This window comes from Camelus dromedarius, chromosome 8, assembly GCF_036321535.1.
Source record: "Camelus dromedarius isolate mCamDro1 chromosome 8, mCamDro1.pat, whole genome shotgun sequence".
Taxonomy (NCBI): Eukaryota; Metazoa; Chordata; class Mammalia; order Artiodactyla; family Camelidae; genus Camelus; species Camelus dromedarius.
This window is the reverse complement of record NC_087443.1, coordinates 57,251,805-57,269,081: the sequence shown is the minus strand read 5'-3', so window position 1 is coordinate 57,269,081 and position 17,277 is coordinate 57,251,805. Positions and strand designations below refer to the sequence as shown.

Below are 17,277 nucleotides of genomic sequence, written 5' to 3'. Positions count from 1 at the left end.
TAGTTCTCTGAGTTTCTGTTCATTTTTCCTTGATTTTTTCTCTCTACTTTTCATGTTGGGTCGTTTCTATTCATCTGTATTCACATACTCTGATTCTTTCTCTTACCTTCTCAAAATCTGCTGTTAAGCTCATCTAGTGCATTTTTCATTTCAGTTCCTATACTTTTAAACTCTGGAATATCCATGTGGTTCTTTTTCAAAGTTTATATTTCTTTATTTCAGTCTGCTATTTATTGAGTCATCAGGTTTTTAAAAAATTATTTAAACATGATTTCTTTTAATTTTTATAAACATGTTTATAATCTATTCTTTGAAGTCTTTGCTGGGCACATATAGAGTTAATTCTATTGACTGCTTTTGTTCTTGAGTCTTGGTCACACTTTTCTGTTTTTTGCATGACTTGTAATTTCTTGTTGGAAATTGAACATTTTAGATATATCACAGCCAATCTGCAGTCTTTTTTTTTTCCCATGAGAATTACTTTTGTTTTGCCTTTTTATAAAGTAAGTTATTTAGATTTAGTCTTTCTATCTCATAATGGTACTGATGCTTCTTCTCAGTTTTAAAAATTAATTTTTTTCACATTGACCTCCTAGGGTTTGCCTCTGAGTATTATAGCTTAGTGATCAGCCAGTGATTGTTCAGAAGTTGTGTTTAAAACACTTTGAATCCTTTATAAAAATTTTTTTATTTTTATTTTTTTAAAATTAAAAAAATTTGATAGACTTTATTCTTTTAGAGCAGTTTCAGGTTCACAATAGAACTGAGCAGAAAATACAACAGAGAGTTCTCACATAGCCCTCCCACCCACACATATATACTTCCCTAACCTCAACATCCCTCATCGGAAGACACTATGAATCCTTAAGGCTATTTTCTCTCTCTGCTGATGAATTTCTGTGTAAATTGGTAAAAATGTTCAGTTTTGTGGTAAATTTTAGTCTGCCTCGCCTTTTACTTTACTCACAGCCTCTTGGGGGTTCTGCTCAGCCAGTTTTGTGTGAAAAACCTTACGCTGAGTCTCCTGTGCATGTGCACACAACCTCCTAGTTAGCCAAGGATTTGTGGAAAGCTTATAAAGAGCTCATTTTTATTTCTTTCAAAGTTCTAAGATCTCTTTAAAATTTTTGACTGGTTTGCCAGTCTGCTACTTGCCCCAGTTGGAACTATAACCTTTGGCTAGCAGAATTGTGGGTTATAATTTGTTGAAGGATGGAGAAATACATATGGCAGAAAGAAGCAGGGACAAAAATACAAACACTGCCATACTCTTGTATATCCAGAAGTAATGGTGGGCAATAACTTGATGTTAGTGTATCAACTTTCATGCAGGATGCTCTCTCCCTTGTTTCCTCCTTCAGGGAGGGCATGTATTGGGTCTTTTGACATTCTTGAATGTTGTGTCATGGTAAATATCATAGGGGGAGATGAGATGACATATAAATATCTTGATATTAGGCTTATAACAACTAGGAATATCAATAAGAAGAGGAGAACTAGTAGAGGAAAAGTACAGATTTAGAGATCATCTGCTCTATTAACTTCTCAGTTTGGTAGACCTGAAAAAAAAACTGGTGCACAAGTATATAAAGTTTTTAGTCTCTAGTTTCATGATTATTTGGTAAATTAGTTGAAATTCATACTTAAGTCTTCTGACTTTGAATCTTACTTCTTTCTATTATGTCTGGCAAAGAACCTACAAAAGCATAATCTTTGTAGAGCTATAAAATCCTTGAGTTAAAAATGACCTAAAAGAATAATACTATCCTCCAATATTAACTCTCTGATATTATTATAATTATTAACAATCACTAAAACAACCAGAACTTGTTGAACTTCTAGTATGTCCCTATTGCAGTATAAGCACACTACAAAAATGTTATTAGTATTTTCATTTTTAAAAATTAAGAAAGGAGAGATTTAGTGATTTGTCCAAGAGCTCTCAGGTAGTAAGTAGTAGAGCAGGAATCCAAAATTTTATCTATTTTAATTCAAAGTCTGTGCCTTTAACTATCTGTTATATTGCCTCATGTGATGTCACTGAAAATACTTAACCCTGTACTTGGCAGGCTTTAATGACTATACTGAAATCATTTTATTGTGCATATATTATCCAGCCTCTTCTTGAATATTTCCAGAGACAAGAAACTCACTCCATACTCAAGAAGCTCTTTTCCTTATAGGACAGTTTCTATTGTTACAGTTTACTCATGTGTAACTGGATTGTATGTCTTTTGGTTACTCCCATAATGTTTGGCTTTCTTATAGATGTCTCATGTATGAAATAAGTCTCCTATGTATGAAAATGAGTATTTGTTAGTTTTTTCTTTGCCAGGTTCAACACTCTCAGTTTTTTTCAGCTGTTAAAAAAATAAAATTATTTACCATCTTGGTAGTTTTCTTTGGTTGCACTCTAGATGATTAGTATACTGCTGAGACTATTACAGCTAGAAGTAAATAATACCACAAGTAGTATACTAATAACAATAATAATACCTACCCTTTATAGAGGTCTTATGTGACATATAGAGTGCTAAGTCTTTTACATCTCTACAATAACAGTAGAGGAAGAAATTAAGGCTTACAGGGGTGCTTTTGTCTGTCACCTCTGTAACTAATAAGTGACCTCTGTGCCAGAATTTGAACCTAGGTTTTTTGTTTTGTTTTGTTTTGTTTTGTTTTTAGAATCTTAGGATATTTTACTGGCCTGTGCCATGGAAGTAGATGACTTCATCATGTGCTTATTTCATATGGATAGGCTTTAGCTAAAACCTGTATAGCCTGGATCCTTTCAGTATTATAGTATCTTTCAGGGTGCTCTCCCATCTTTTCCTTTTTCCTTTCATTATTTTTTTGAAATATATTTTTATTATAGTCAGTTTACAATGTTGTATCAATTTCTAGTGTATAGCACAATACTTCAGTCACATAAGAACATACACACATTCGTTCCCATATTCTTCTTCACCATAGGTTAGTGTAAGATATTGAATATGGTTCCCCGTGTTATACAGTAAAACTTATTGTTTATCTATTTTATATATATTAATTAGTATCTGCAAATCTCAAACTCCTAATTTATCCCTTCCCACCCTCTTCCCCCACCCTGGTAACCATAAGTTTGTTTTCTATGTCTATGAATCGATTTCTGTTTTGTAACTAAGGTTGTTTGTCTTTTTTTTTTTTTTTTTTTTAGATTCCACGTATAAGTGATATAATATGGTATTTTTCTTTCTCTTTCTGGCTTACTTCCCATTCTCCAGGTTCATCCATGTTGCTGCAAAGGGCATTATTTGATTATTTTTTATGGCTGAGTAGTATTCCATTGTATAACTATACCACAATTTCTTTATCCAGTCATCTGTCATTGGACATTTAGGTTGTTTCCATGTCTTGGCTATTATAAATAGTGCTGCTATGAACATTGGGGTGTGTGTGTCTTTCTGAATTAAGATCCCCTCTGGATATATGCCCAGGAGTGGGATTTTTGGATCATATAGTAAGTCTATTTTTAGTTTTTTGAGGAATCTCCCATTCTGTTTTCCATAATGGCTACACCAGACTACATTCCCACCAAGTGAAGGAGGGTTCCCTTTTCTCCACAACCTCTTCAGCATTTATCATTTGTGGACTTTTTAATGATGGCCATTCTGACTGATGTGAGGTGATACCTCATCGTAGTTTTGATTTGCATTTCTCTGGTAATTAGTGATATTGAGCATTTTTTCATGTGCCTATTGGCCGTTTGTATGTCTTCAATGGAGAATTGTTTGTTTAGGTCTTCTGCCCATTTCTTGCTGGATTTTTGTTGTTGTTGTTTATGTTTCAGGCATAAAGAATAGAAAGGACTGAAAGGCTGAAGGAAGAAATTTTTCTCTTACTGAAGTTTTGTCTTTTAATTTGGCCAGGGAAGTACCCCTAGTGATGTGTGTCTGCAGCGTATTGACCAGAACTATGTTACATGGCCACCTCTTACTTCAAGAAAAACTCAGGAATTGTATATTTTAGCTTTTCAGTCTCTATAGTAGAAGAAGGCAAAGTAGAAAAGATTGTGTTTAGGATTTGGGTCAGCTAGTTAATAATGTCTGCCACATAACTTTCATAGATTATTGGAAGGATTCAATGATACAGTGTGAAAAGATTTTATAGAGTGTAATTTAAATAAATGTAAATGACTTATTAGTCCTCTTGCCTTCTATTGATGCTCTTAAAAACTTGAATATATTCTTGACTTCATTCCAATTTTTAATTTAAGAATCAGAAAATCTACCGCTTACTTCCTGGCCAAGTGTCCTGAATACACACACTGGAGCTATCACCGAGTCCTACAGCCTGAAGTACAGGAAATGACCTTCATAGTCACTGTTATTAGGCAAAGTTGTATTATTTTCCCCCGTGGTAAAAGATGTTAAGAAAAGGCACCAGGAAGTAAATAAGTCCTGAAGGTGAGCTGAGAAGGGGAGTGGAGGAGTGAGAATTTTAAATGAGGTCAGAGAAAGCTTAAGAAACAGAAGTCTCCAGAGAATTTGGAAATGACCAGAAAAACGTGTAGGATGTATCACCTTCAGGTTTATTACTTCTCAATCTCTTTATTCTGATGAAAATGCTGGTAGTTTATAAAATACTGTCATATTCGGTAAAACAGGACTTTGATGTGTATATGGTTTTTGTTTTGTTTCTGTTTTTGCTGCCTGTCTTCTTTCTTTCTTTTTGTAGACATTGTTCGAAGTGATGTTGCCTTGGATAAACAGAAAGGCTGCAAGATTGCCCAGCACCCTGATGTTATGCTGGAACTCCAACGGGAGAAGGCAGCTCAGATGCATCTGGTTCTTTTAAAGGAGCAATTCTCCAATACTTACAGTAATCTCATATTAACAGGTAAGGCTGTTGGAGTCAGCTGGAATCTTAGAGCACTGTAGATTGATGGTCTCCATCAGTTAGCAACTTGATGCTTAGGAGGCACTAAAGTGGGATTCAGACGAGCCTACATCTATCTGTCTCTACCCACTATATCCCTTTTTAAATTGTGATGACTCGTATTCATATAAAAATGTATTATATTTTGTAGATGTATTTTGGCTTGAGGTTATGGGCAATTCAGCATGTGTGTTCTCATAAGAGAGAACCAATGAAAACCTATTGAAGCCTTGTAAAAATATGACTTTTTAGATGTGTGCCAGTAGAGTTGAGAGAATTACTAAATTTGGTGTCTAAGAAGCAGCTATTTTCCTCTTTCTGTGTATGCCCTTTCTATGAACCCAGTGAATATAAAGATGAAATGTAAAAGAGATAATGATCCACAGGCAGAGCTGAGAATGTTCTATTCTTGGTGGAGTTTGAAAATATCTAGGGAATTTGATTTTCTTTTTAAGAGCAAAGAGGCTATGAGACTGAACCACATGCCCTGACATTGTTGGTTTTAGAAGGGAAGTGAATATATGTGAGAGCTCAAAGGAGAAACAACTTTTTGCAGGGCTGCTGCAGACTTTGCTGGTAAAGGGCATGCAAGTTGTGTGCTTTTGTCAAGTTTTGGAAAAGAGTCTCATAGCAGACTCTAATGTAAGACTCATGAAGAACTTGAGATGAACTAAGAACAGTCCAAGTTAACTATTTTCTTAAGGGCATGCAAGGCAGATCTGCATTATATTGATTCAAATAAACCTTAACAAATCAAAAGTGTGCACTTACCCTTGTTTATGAATATTAAAAAAATAAAAGAGATGGAATGTTTGACAGGTTTTGAACATCTCACACTTATTTTTGTAAACTCCAAGTTAGGAAAATTTTAACTTTTTCTACAGGCTTCCTGGTATTTCACCAGGAATTGCTGAGTGGCAATCAGATTGTTTTGCTTTTGAAAAAACACAAATCTTCCAACTTTTCATCTCATACCTGGTAGAAGATCCAACAGCATAAGATGAAAGCCAGATTTAAATGTGGCTTTGGTGAACAGAGAAGAGGATTATGGATTTCATAAGTATAGGCCCCTTATAGGCCCTATTTTTTGTTCTCTGGTAGGTCATTAAGGAGGGAAAACTTAAAAGTGATTTATGTCTAGTAAATCCCAAATTGATTAGTGAAACTGTGTTGAAGTTTAGATGTTTGGGAAGAACAAATTTTTCTCCAAATTTCTTAAGTCTCAAATGTACAAATGTATGTGTATTTGGTATTTTACAATTCAGTTATTGGAAATGAAATATTTTAAACTATTTTTATTCTAGTATTTTAAGGCATGTAATAGAAAGGTCAGAACCTGTGTTCTCTAATGTGGCATAGAAAGGGCTTAGGGTAATTCTAACCCTAAACTGTGCATCCAGAGTATGGCTTGAAGGCATATTATCTTTGAAAACACAAGTGCTCTATTGAGTTCAATGGAATCTTTTCTAATTCTCAGTAACATAATCCCTTTGGATGTTTATTCGCAGTTCAAACTGTTGGAATCAACATTGTCAACTTTTACCCTGACAACTTGCTTACTTTCTACTAAACAAACTTACCCTAGAGAAGAGCCTCTTTCCTGCTCTCACTTCTCCCAAACTGCTTCAAAGAGTCCTCAGGCATTTTCCACATTTTTCACCCAAATGCCTGTGCAGAGGTGGTACCTTACTGCAGACAGAGCATTTGGTGTGCCCTGGTTTGTTTACATGAAAGTTCAAAAGGTTTTGGTTCCAGGTGTTGGGAAGAGAAGGAGTCATTTCATTTTAGCACCAATAGTAAAACTATTTTAATATCCTTTAACTAAGTCTTTGATTTTACACAGTGTGGTTTTCTAATTGTTATGAAGTTTAATCCTTGATTTCTTATATAAATTTTGAGAACATGGTCTCCAGACAGCTAAACATAATATTTAAACATAACTAAACTAACTTTTGTAAATATTTCCCTTTTCAGTGATGAATGTATGTTGGTAAGGAGGGTGAGGTTGAAGGGGCAGAGACCTCTCAAATGAAGTGACTTTCTTTACCAACATGTTCAGAACACCTACCCTCAGATTTCTGCTTGGTGGTGTTCCACTTATTTCTTGTAACTCTGGCATAATGTTTGAAGTATCTGCGATGAAAGTATTTATGTGGGAATAGGAGGAGGAAACTGGGTCTCCAAAATCTCAGAAAGATAACTTTTTCATGCTTCTGCTCTCCTCTCACCCTTCTCCCCAGTTATTTACAGAATTTCATATATACGGGTAGCAGTGAATCATAATTGTTTCCTGATCAGTTAGTGGTATAGTCTTTATTTTAAAATCAGACAACTAAGGTCAAGTAAAGGAAAACATTTAAAAAGTGATTGAAATGTCAGTATAGTAAGAAATTAATAAAGTGATTGAAATGGCAACTATTAAAAGCATGTTAAAAATGATGGTTGTTGCCCTCCACCTCACAAGCAAGCCCTCATTCTTAGATCTTTAGTGATATGACTGTCAGTATTGAGGTGAGAGGCATGCCTGCATATTCTGCAGTCCAGCTCACGATCTCTCTTTAAACAGCCATCCCTCAGATGAGGGCAAATGATAATTGTAGCTTTGAGGGTCGTTTGAATATTTAATAAAAAAAGAAGCCAATTCTATAGTCTTAATGACAACCCAGTTAATGGAAACTAATAATTCTTTAATGCATATATCTTATTGAAGTAGTCCTCATTATATCATAGTTTTTAAAAAAGTGGATTGTATTTTTGCATGGTATTAAACATGTCTTAATATTTTAAAGTGAATGATTTACGTGATATTGGAAATAATGTTAGCCTCACCTAATCTAGTTGGTTTTTGACGTTAAGTCTAAGGTTATGGGAAGGTGATGGAGTAATTCCAGGAGAACATCAATGATAGAACTATTTTGAATATGTTGTACTTTTCCACACTGACTCACCAGCCTGTGCATGTAATCCTGTCCTGTAGCTTCTTGACTATGAGACTGTTAAATGTCACTGTGCATGTTGCTCAAGGAGTGATAAATGAGAGGGAGTTGGATAGGAGCCTTTAAAAAAAGAACAGGGATCATGTCTTCCAAATGTTTGTGCTCTCATGAGTCTTAATGTGATAATGCTCTATACGTTTGTTGAAAATGTTCTGCTGAGTACACAATGAATGGATTCACTCAAAGACTACTTTTTAAGGGTTAATTTTGACATCTATTAAATAACTTTTTATAGTTTCGAATTTATTTTTCTCTGCTCCCCTGATGAAACCTCCTCCACCCCTTGAGGTATTACATATTGAAGTTTTGTGGCAAATACGTGTACTATAATCAAATGAAAAACAGAAAATAAAAAGTTAAAAGTTAGCCTTAAGGGACAATACATTTTCTAGGATTTTGTTTAGAACATAAACTCCTGGAGGGCAAGGAATATCATATTTGTGCAGCATTCTGCACAGTACGTAGAACATAGTGAATGATTCTGAAGTGAAGTCAACTTTTAAAAAATTTATTTGTGCTGTGAAGTCATCTAGTCAACTCTGTATTTCCAGGCAACCTGAACTGTGGTCATTATAAATGGACAGCATTACTCAAGATGCTTTCCAAAATTCCTTCATGAGGACTCTTGTCATTTTATTGGCTGTTACTTTTGGTTTTGTACCTCTTATTTCAGTCATTGGATTCCAAAGTAGACTGGAATTCCTGTGGTTGGCTTACTTTATTACTGTGGCAAATAAATTGAACAAAAGAGGCTCATTTCCCTGTTGTGGCCAATTCTTCTAACGTCAGTTGGGCAAAGGGCTCAAATCAGTGGGATGAGAACTGCTCTCTCAGTTCTCACAAACCTTAATGCTCAGAGGACTATATCCAGGTCTGTTTAATTATTTGCATTCTATTCTATAGTATTGACTGTAACATACTTTATTTTACCATTTACCTATTAATGTATATTAATTTATGTACATGTTGATGCATTTATTTCTGTAGAGTAGAGATTTCTGAAAGGGGATGTCTAGATCAAAAGGTATGTATTTTTAAATTTTATAAATTCAGGTTTATTGAAGTATGATTTACATTATAATATAAATAAATTTTGACAAATTAATATACTATAGAGTCATATAACTATCATTGCCATCAAGATACAGAACATTTCTGTCACTCTAAAAATTCTCATCTCCCTTTGCAGTTCCTTTCCAAACCTCCAGTCCTTAGCTGTGTCTGATCTGATTTTTGTACCTAAATGTCTTATCAGTGGAATAATAAAGTGGTTGTGTGTGTCTGATTTCTTTCACTTAGCTTTTTTTTTGAGATTTCATCTTGTTGTGTATATTAGCAGTTGATTTCTTTTTATTGGTGAGTAATATTTCATGTTACGAATATCCTACAATTTATTTATACATTCATCTGTTGTTGGATGTTTGGTCTATTTCTAGTTTTTGGTGATTATGAATAAAGCCACTGTAAACATTTGTTTTCAGATCTTTGTGTTGACACATGTTTTCATGTCTGTTAGGGAGGTACCTGGAAGTGGGATTGCTTGATTTTATGGTGCCCATTTAACTTTTATAAGAAACTGTCAGACTGTTTTCCAAAGTGATTGTACTATCTTGCATTCCACCAACAGTGGATATGAGTTCTAGATACTCCGTGTTCTTGCCACCAATTACTGTTGTCTGTCTTTTAAATTTTAGCTCTTCTAATGAATATGTAGTAGTATCTTGTGGTTTTTATATTTGCAATTTACCTCATGGCTAATGACACTGATCATCTCTTCATGTGCTTATTTGCCATCTGTATATCTTCTTTGGTGAAGTGTCTGTTCAAGACTTTTGCCCATTTTAAAAAAAATTAATGAGTTTTGTTTTCTTGATGTTAAGTTTTGAGAGTTTTGTATATGTTTTGGGCTATAAGTCCTTTATTAGATATGTGATTTGCAAACATTTTTTCCTCTCTGACTTGTCTTTTTATTTTTTAACTCTTTTTTAGAAAGAGACAGTACCCCCAAACTTAATTTTGATGAAGTCCACTTTATGAATTTTTCTTTTATGGTTTGCATTTAAAATTTTAATGCATCTTGCCAGATAATTTTTAGAAAAGATTATGGAAATTTCCATTCCTACTAGCTGTGTCTGAGAGCAGTTATTTGCTAGCATTCTCATTAGCACTGGGTATTAGTGCTCTTTTCAAGCTTTTCCAGTTTAACAGGTGAAAAATATTATCTCGTTGGAATTTTCTGACCATATCAGGGCAAGTATACTTTCACATATTTATTAGTGATTTGCATTTTATGTTTTGTGAATAACCTGTTCATATTCTTTGCCTTAAAAAATTGGATGTTAATCTGTTTCTTATCAGTTTGTAAGTGCTCTTTGTGAAATCAGGAGCATTAATCCTTCGTCATATGTATTGCAAACCGTTTGCCTCCCTGGATGTCATTTATTTTTTGACTCTGTTTTTAATTTAGAGCTTTAATCCTTTACTATGACTGGAATTTATATTTATATATAGTGTGATGTAAGCGTATAACGTTGTTTTCTTCCAAGTAGCTAGCCAGCTTTGTGTACACTGTTTTTTAAAAATAAAACATTCTTTTGCCACTGAATTGAGACATCATATATGTTACATATTATACTCCCACATATATTTGTACCTGTTTCTGAACTCTTCTTTCTGTCATTTTTCTATTTATTTCTGTGCCAATGCTATACTGTTTTCCTGTATGAAAAGGCTTATTAATCTTCGTTTTGCTTTTCCAGGGGTTTTACAGCTGTTCTCATATAATTACTTTTTGAAATGGTCTTTCATTTTCTCTAATTAAAGAAAATTCATCATTGGATTTTGATTGGAATTACATTCATTCTATATCCTAATTTGGGAAGGATTGATATTTTTCTGATGTTGTTTTCCACTTAAGAACATGGTATATCTTTCTCCTTGTTCAGTTCTTGTTTTATGTTGTTTGATAATATTTTATAATTTTTATATACTTTCTTTTTAAATTTATTCTTTAATATGTTATGTTTTGTTGATGTTGAGAGTGAATTTCTTTCTCTTTATGAACTTATTTCCAGTGTAGAAAGAAGCTGTTGATCAAAGACAAAGGTAGATTTGTCCTTTTCCTAAACTTTTTCCAATTATTTTCCTTTTAATTTCTAAAAACCTCCCCAGAATATTGAAAAACAGTGGTGATAGCTGCTTATCACATGATTTTAATGAAAATGACTTCGCTGTTTCACGTGCATAAATATCTAATTATCCACTAAAATTAATCCCTTGAAAGTCAAAATATATTTTTGCAAAATGCAAGTGACTTTATTATTATTTATGATTATAATAGAGGAAAATATTTTTATCAACATTCTTCTAGACATCTATCCATATACACATATACATGTCATAAATGTATAGGAAACACATAATTTTATACAAATTTTATACAGTATACATGCCTATTATTTCATAGCATCCTTTAAAAAAATATTTTGTAGACACCTTTCTATATCAAAGAATATGGGTTCATATTCTTTGATGGCTCCATTAGAATTCTGTTATTGTATGGATATATCATAATTGTTTAACTGATCTACTGATAGGCATCATGGTTGTCTCTAATTTTTAATGATTATAAATAATTTTGTGATGAATATCATTGCATATATATCTTTGTGCAATTCCTTTAAGTTAGTGCTATGTCAAAGGAATGCACATTTAAAATTTTGATGCGTTTAGCATTTGCTCATGCTAATTATTTTCTGTTCTTTTATCTGTGTTAGTGTAGTTATTGGTATGGCATTGTTTTTAATTATATTTCTTTGATTACTAGTGAGATTAATGATTTTTTTTACATTCTTAGCCATTTTTGTTTGTTTTGTGAATTGTACATTTCTTTAGCCTATATTTTATTGAGTTATTAGTCAATCTTTAATTGAAATATAAGGTCATTTTATATAGTAAGGATAGTAATCTTTTGTCATGTATATTGCCAAAAAATATATTCTTGGGCTTTCAAAATTTGTCTTTGTTGTATGTGTAGTTTAGTAATTTTTCAAGTTTTTTTTTTCTCTCTCTCTGGGATTGTCTCTACCCTGCCCTACTCCAGAACCAGGTTTTATAGTGGTGTTTGATTCGGCTGTATGTTTATATTTAGGATGCTGTACATCCAAGTCCCTGGGCACAAAACCTGCCTGAGTTCTGAGTGTCTTGTAATCCCTTTCACCCCTTCTCCCTGCCACTTCCCATCAACTATTGCTTCTGGCAGTAGGACAACTGTGTCTTTCTTTCCCCCCCATTTAGTGAATCTGGCTCTGGTCCTCCATCTCTCCCAGAGCACTTTTCATTGTCTCTTACCAGTCAAACTACTGGCTGCCACTGTGACAGTGATGAGGGTGGCAGGTTTGGAGCAGGAGACTCCTTTATTTGTAGTTTTTAATTAAAAAATTTATTTATTTATTTTTATTTTTTAACTGTGTTTTTGTTTTTGTTCGTTTTGTTTTTTGGAGGGAGATAATTAGGTTTATTTATTTTTACTTCTTAATGGAAGTCCTGGGGATTGAACCCAGGACCTCGTGCGTGGTCCTTTAGATATGACAATCAGGGAAGACCTCTCTTAGCTAAGACTTTATAGCTTTGTAATCAAGCATTAGTATGTTCTAAGCCTCAGTGTCCCCATCATCAATAGGTGAGCAGTAATATATGCATTGCTTTTCTCTTGGTTTATTTTTGGGAATCCTTGTCTCAGAGTGTGTCACAACTAGAAGAATAATGTTCTTGTATTTGAATAATAAGAGAATGGTGTGAAAATACTTCATTGTAAGAGATTTGTTTCATCTCTTTATAAATGAAAAAATCATAGTGGATCCTTGATGCAGAAATGTACAAGTGGTTGGTCAGCTTTTAATTCTACCCAGTGTGTTGATTCAACATGTGAGTTTCGGAGTCAGTCTGAGTTTGACTCTAGAACAGCCACTTAACTAGCTCTCTTACCTTGGGAAGTTTTTTTCCTCTCTAACTTTAATTTCCTAAGGTGATCATATCTTACATACGTCAGAGAATTGTTTGAGGTTTAAATGAGGTTTTGTATGTAATGCTTTAGCACACTGCCTGGCACACAGTAAATATTCAATAAATATTAGATTTTATTATTGTGATTAATCCTACTTACTTTCAAATGCAAATATTACTCTTGGGTAGCTCAGTTTCTTTTTTGGTACTGAAATCTCTCTGCTTTAGAACCTTAATTGACCCAGTGTGGTAAGATAAAAACAATCAGAAACAGTTTTGAACTCTGCTGTTAACTTGTGTTAATTTCATAATATATCTCCGTATCACTTTGAACCTTAGATTTTGCAATTATCTAGGATGTGTGTAAGAATTAGTAAAATAAAGTACAAGTCACTAAGTCCCCTGGAAAATAATGGTCTGATAATAAGTCATGTGGGAAGTACTATTCAAAAAATTTTTTCAAGCATTTTGAGTTCCTTGAAGGAGTGATACCTAGTAGATGAATGTTAGTTGGTATTAGAATTCTTCCTGAATACCCTAAAATGAAGCTCTGAAGCTGAATAGAACATAAATTAGAGGTATCTTCCAATGCTATTATCAAAATAATGAAATGCCTGCATGAAAGTCAGTGTCCATTCACAAGTGCACAGTCATGAGGTTAAAAGCCCATGTCTAGAAGTTCCCTTTGTTCCCCTTTTCTCCAACTGCTTTATGGTTTTAACTACAAAGATACACACTCTGTTAACTGTAAGTCCTTTATGAGCCATCATCACATAGTGAAAAAATTTTTTACAAACTCAATTCTTATTATTATATTCAACAGATATAAAATTACATTTTGATAAATATGATCAGAAAAAAGTAACATAGGAGAAAAGGATATAAATGCAAAAGCTGTTCATTTTGTACATTAAACACTTACATTGGCAATAGTATAGTGCTCATGTTCTGCTTCTCTCAAAATTAAACTTGGGAGCGTTGATTGATTGATTTCTGTACCAAGTTGATGGAATCTTTTTCTCTTTATGAATCACAGAATGAATTTCTTTGTTTTTAGAAATCTTTGTGTTAGGAGACCTGGGGAGATGATTATTGGGTCTTGCTTTTCATCCAGACTCTGTAAAAGATGATATAGGAAGGAGTTCTTTGAATTCATTTCAACTTAGCTCTCTTGTTTTCTCACTATGAGATGCAGTTTCTCAGAGGTTTCTTCATTTAAGCTGATGGCATCAGATAAAAACATAACTGAATAAAAGCATAACTCAATGAAAGGCAGTGAATTGAGTGTAGACAGCCCTCTGCAAGTCTGGTTGAACCCAACTGTGGATTTTAGAGTATTTAGGTCAGTGGTCTCTAAGGTCCAGGTGGGTGTGGGAGAGGGTATATAAGCACTCTAGGAGATGTGGAAGGAAATCCATTGAGTGGAGGAGTTTTGCTGGTAATTAATTACACAGTCATCTTGTCAGAAGATGATTAGTTTTGTATATTTTTTATTTAATCTGAGAATAGGGTGGGTGTTTTCATAATTGGGAGGAACTGACAGTGTACCATCATCTGTTAGATTGTTTTAGTGTATTTTAACATATTGCAGTTCACATGTGCACAGCTAAGTGGATTTAAAGGGATTTTTGAAAAGAAACTGGATTAAATATAGTTCTAATAATGCCAGCACAAAGGACCAGCAAGAAGATTTAAAAACTGACAGTTCATCTTTCAGTATGCAATCTTTGTCAGCTACATAATGCAGTAAAAATAATACGACAAGATGTCCAAAAAAGTCTGAATTATCAAGACTATTTGAAAATTGAATTTACATATGTTATTTTTAGCAATGTGTCTTCTTGAAAGTTTCTGTAATACCCAAACATTCTTATTAATACTATTTTTAAAATAGGAGCAAAAGGTTTTTTGAACTATTATAAAAAATAAATACAATTTAAAAATATTGCTGATTAATTTAAAATTTCTTTGACCTATGTTTTACAATGTAACTAAAATGTTACTGCAATAGATGCATGTGTAATATATGTTACATATATTTAATTTTATATTATATATGGATGAATTATAATTAAAAATATTTTACTGATATGCAATCAAAAAAATTTAGAGACCAGCAACCTGTGAAGTCCTGTGTTCCTCAAAGCAGCATAGGAGAGTAGATATGAGCAGGAACTTTAGGGTTTAACACACCTAGGTTTTGATCCTGTACTTACCATGTACTAGTTGTGTGGACTAGAGCAAATTACTTAATTTCATTCCCATTGGTAAAATAGAGGATATATTGCATGGTTTGTGAGGACTAGATTAACTAATGTTATGAAGTGCTTAATACAAAGTCATATATACACTCAATGAATGTTGGCTATTTTTGTTGTTATTGTTTTAATTATTATATTATTAGTAATAAAGAGATTGTCCTCTTGGCAGTCTTCCATAGATAAGCTCATGTGTCAGGTACTATCACAATGCAAAGTGAGAAAGAACTAATTATATTACTAAAGAAGTTAAGTCCTTAAACTTCGTGATTGTTGTCAGAAGTAAAGTATTCTATGCATCTGTTTTGGGAGTGTATGTGTGTGTGTAAGGGTCTAGGCTTTGGAGAAAGTGCAGAGTTTATTGTAGAGATTATAGGGGCAAGAGCACATGAACACACTTGCTCACTTGCCACACTTCTCCCTCAGAGCAACTCTTGTCTCTGTTAGGGTTCTGAAGAGGAGAAATGTGACTGTCCTACAATTTCCTTAGTCTTTGGCCCATTTCCTTTGAATTTAATGGTTTAGCTGTTACAGGTTACCTGTTCCTTTTCTTAGTATGAAGAAAAGTTTCAGATTTGCAGATAAAGCTTCACACATAATCTGGTAAGTGTGGGAAAGTATGGTAGGAAGTGATAAATTTTACTATGCAGTGGGGAAAAATAATTTTGTTCATTTGAAAAGACGTTTGATTCTCCTGTGGCTTATGATGTAAAATATATCAGTGTTACAGTGATTGATGGTTAACATATTAGGGAGAAATGTTTGGAGTTGAGAGATCCGGATTTCAGTTTTACCATTTGCTTGGGGCAAGCTTCAGCTTCCTCATTCATAAATTTGGAATCACAGTATCTGCCTTTTGTCAATATTCTTTCAGCTCACATCTGAGAACCTGTCATATGCTATAGCACTATGCTAACCACTAGGGATATGTAGATGATAAGACTTGATTTGATCCCTGCCTTCCATGAAAATACAGTCCAGTAAGGAGATAAAAATGCAAACAATTATAGCTCACTGTATTTAGGGCTATATTAGGAGAATGAGTCTGAGTTGACTTAAGGGAATCAGAGAGGCCTTTATGAAGTAAATGGTGCTAATGATCTCTTAAGTTTCCTATTCTTACATTAAAATTCTGATTAGCATGTGTTTCAGAAATTAAGGACTGTTTGGCAAACTAAAAAGGGTAGATATAGGAGGAGTTTTCTTCAGATTTGTTGGTAGCTTCTGATGCTTTCAAATAAAAAAAATTACATATAAGTCCTACCTTTTTTGTACACTAAGATTAGAGATATTATAGATAGGTACCTGCAGAGGTCATTTGGAATTAGAATTGTTGAGCAACCTGGAAGATCTCAATTTTTATTCCTTGTTTTTTCTCATCTCTTTCTTTTGCTTGTATGAGGATATACATTAAGGCCTCACCCTCTGATTTCTTCCTTTAGGTTTTAATCCACCCTTCTGGCTTGAACTGTCAATAGAGGTGAGACTGATTTTGTGGAATCTATAGCTTATAGAATTATAGAATTTGCCTTATAAAGGCAAATAATACAAAATTTTAAACTCCAAATCACCCACAAAAGTTTATATGGAAAGGCAGGAGACCCAGAATAACCAACATAATACTGAGGAAGAACAAAGTTGGAGGATAGATATTACCTAACTTCAAGATGTACGGTAAAGCTACAGTAATCAAGATAATGTAGTATTGGTGAAAGAATAGACGAATTAGATAATGAGATGGAATAGACAGCCCAGAAACAGACCCATGTAAATATAGTCAGCTGATCATTGACAAAGAGGAAAGTCAATTCAATGGATAATTGAATTCCATTTCAGTTCTTTTCAACATGTTGTGCTGGAAAAACTGGACATCCATAAAAAAAAAAAAAAGAGAGAGAGAAAGAAATAGAAACAGATCTTTCACCTTTCACAAAAGTTAACTCAAAGTGAATCATAGACCTAACTTAAAACACTAAACTATGAAACTTCTAGAAGATAACATAGAAAAAAAATCTAGGTGACCTTGGGTTTGATGATGAGTTTTCAGCTATAACATTAAAAGCATGATCCATGAAATGAAAAATTGGAAGTCGTACTTTATT

At 33.5% G+C, this 17,277-nt stretch overlaps 1 protein-coding gene across 4 annotated transcripts in view; it reads left to right on the top strand.

Moving 5' to 3' along the window:
- HPSE2 (heparanase 2 (inactive)) overlaps nt 1–17,277 on the top strand; it is a 620,206-nt gene that overhangs the window by 115,591 nt on the left and 487,338 nt on the right. For all 4 annotated transcript variants that reach the window (XM_064488325.1, XM_031461575.2, XM_010974414.3 and 1 more), the window contains one exon: nt 4,717–4,878. In XM_064488325.1, the coding sequence (XP_064344395.1) occupies nt 4,717–4,878 (162 nt within the window). The remainder of the gene's footprint in view (nt 1–4,716; nt 4,879–17,277) is intronic.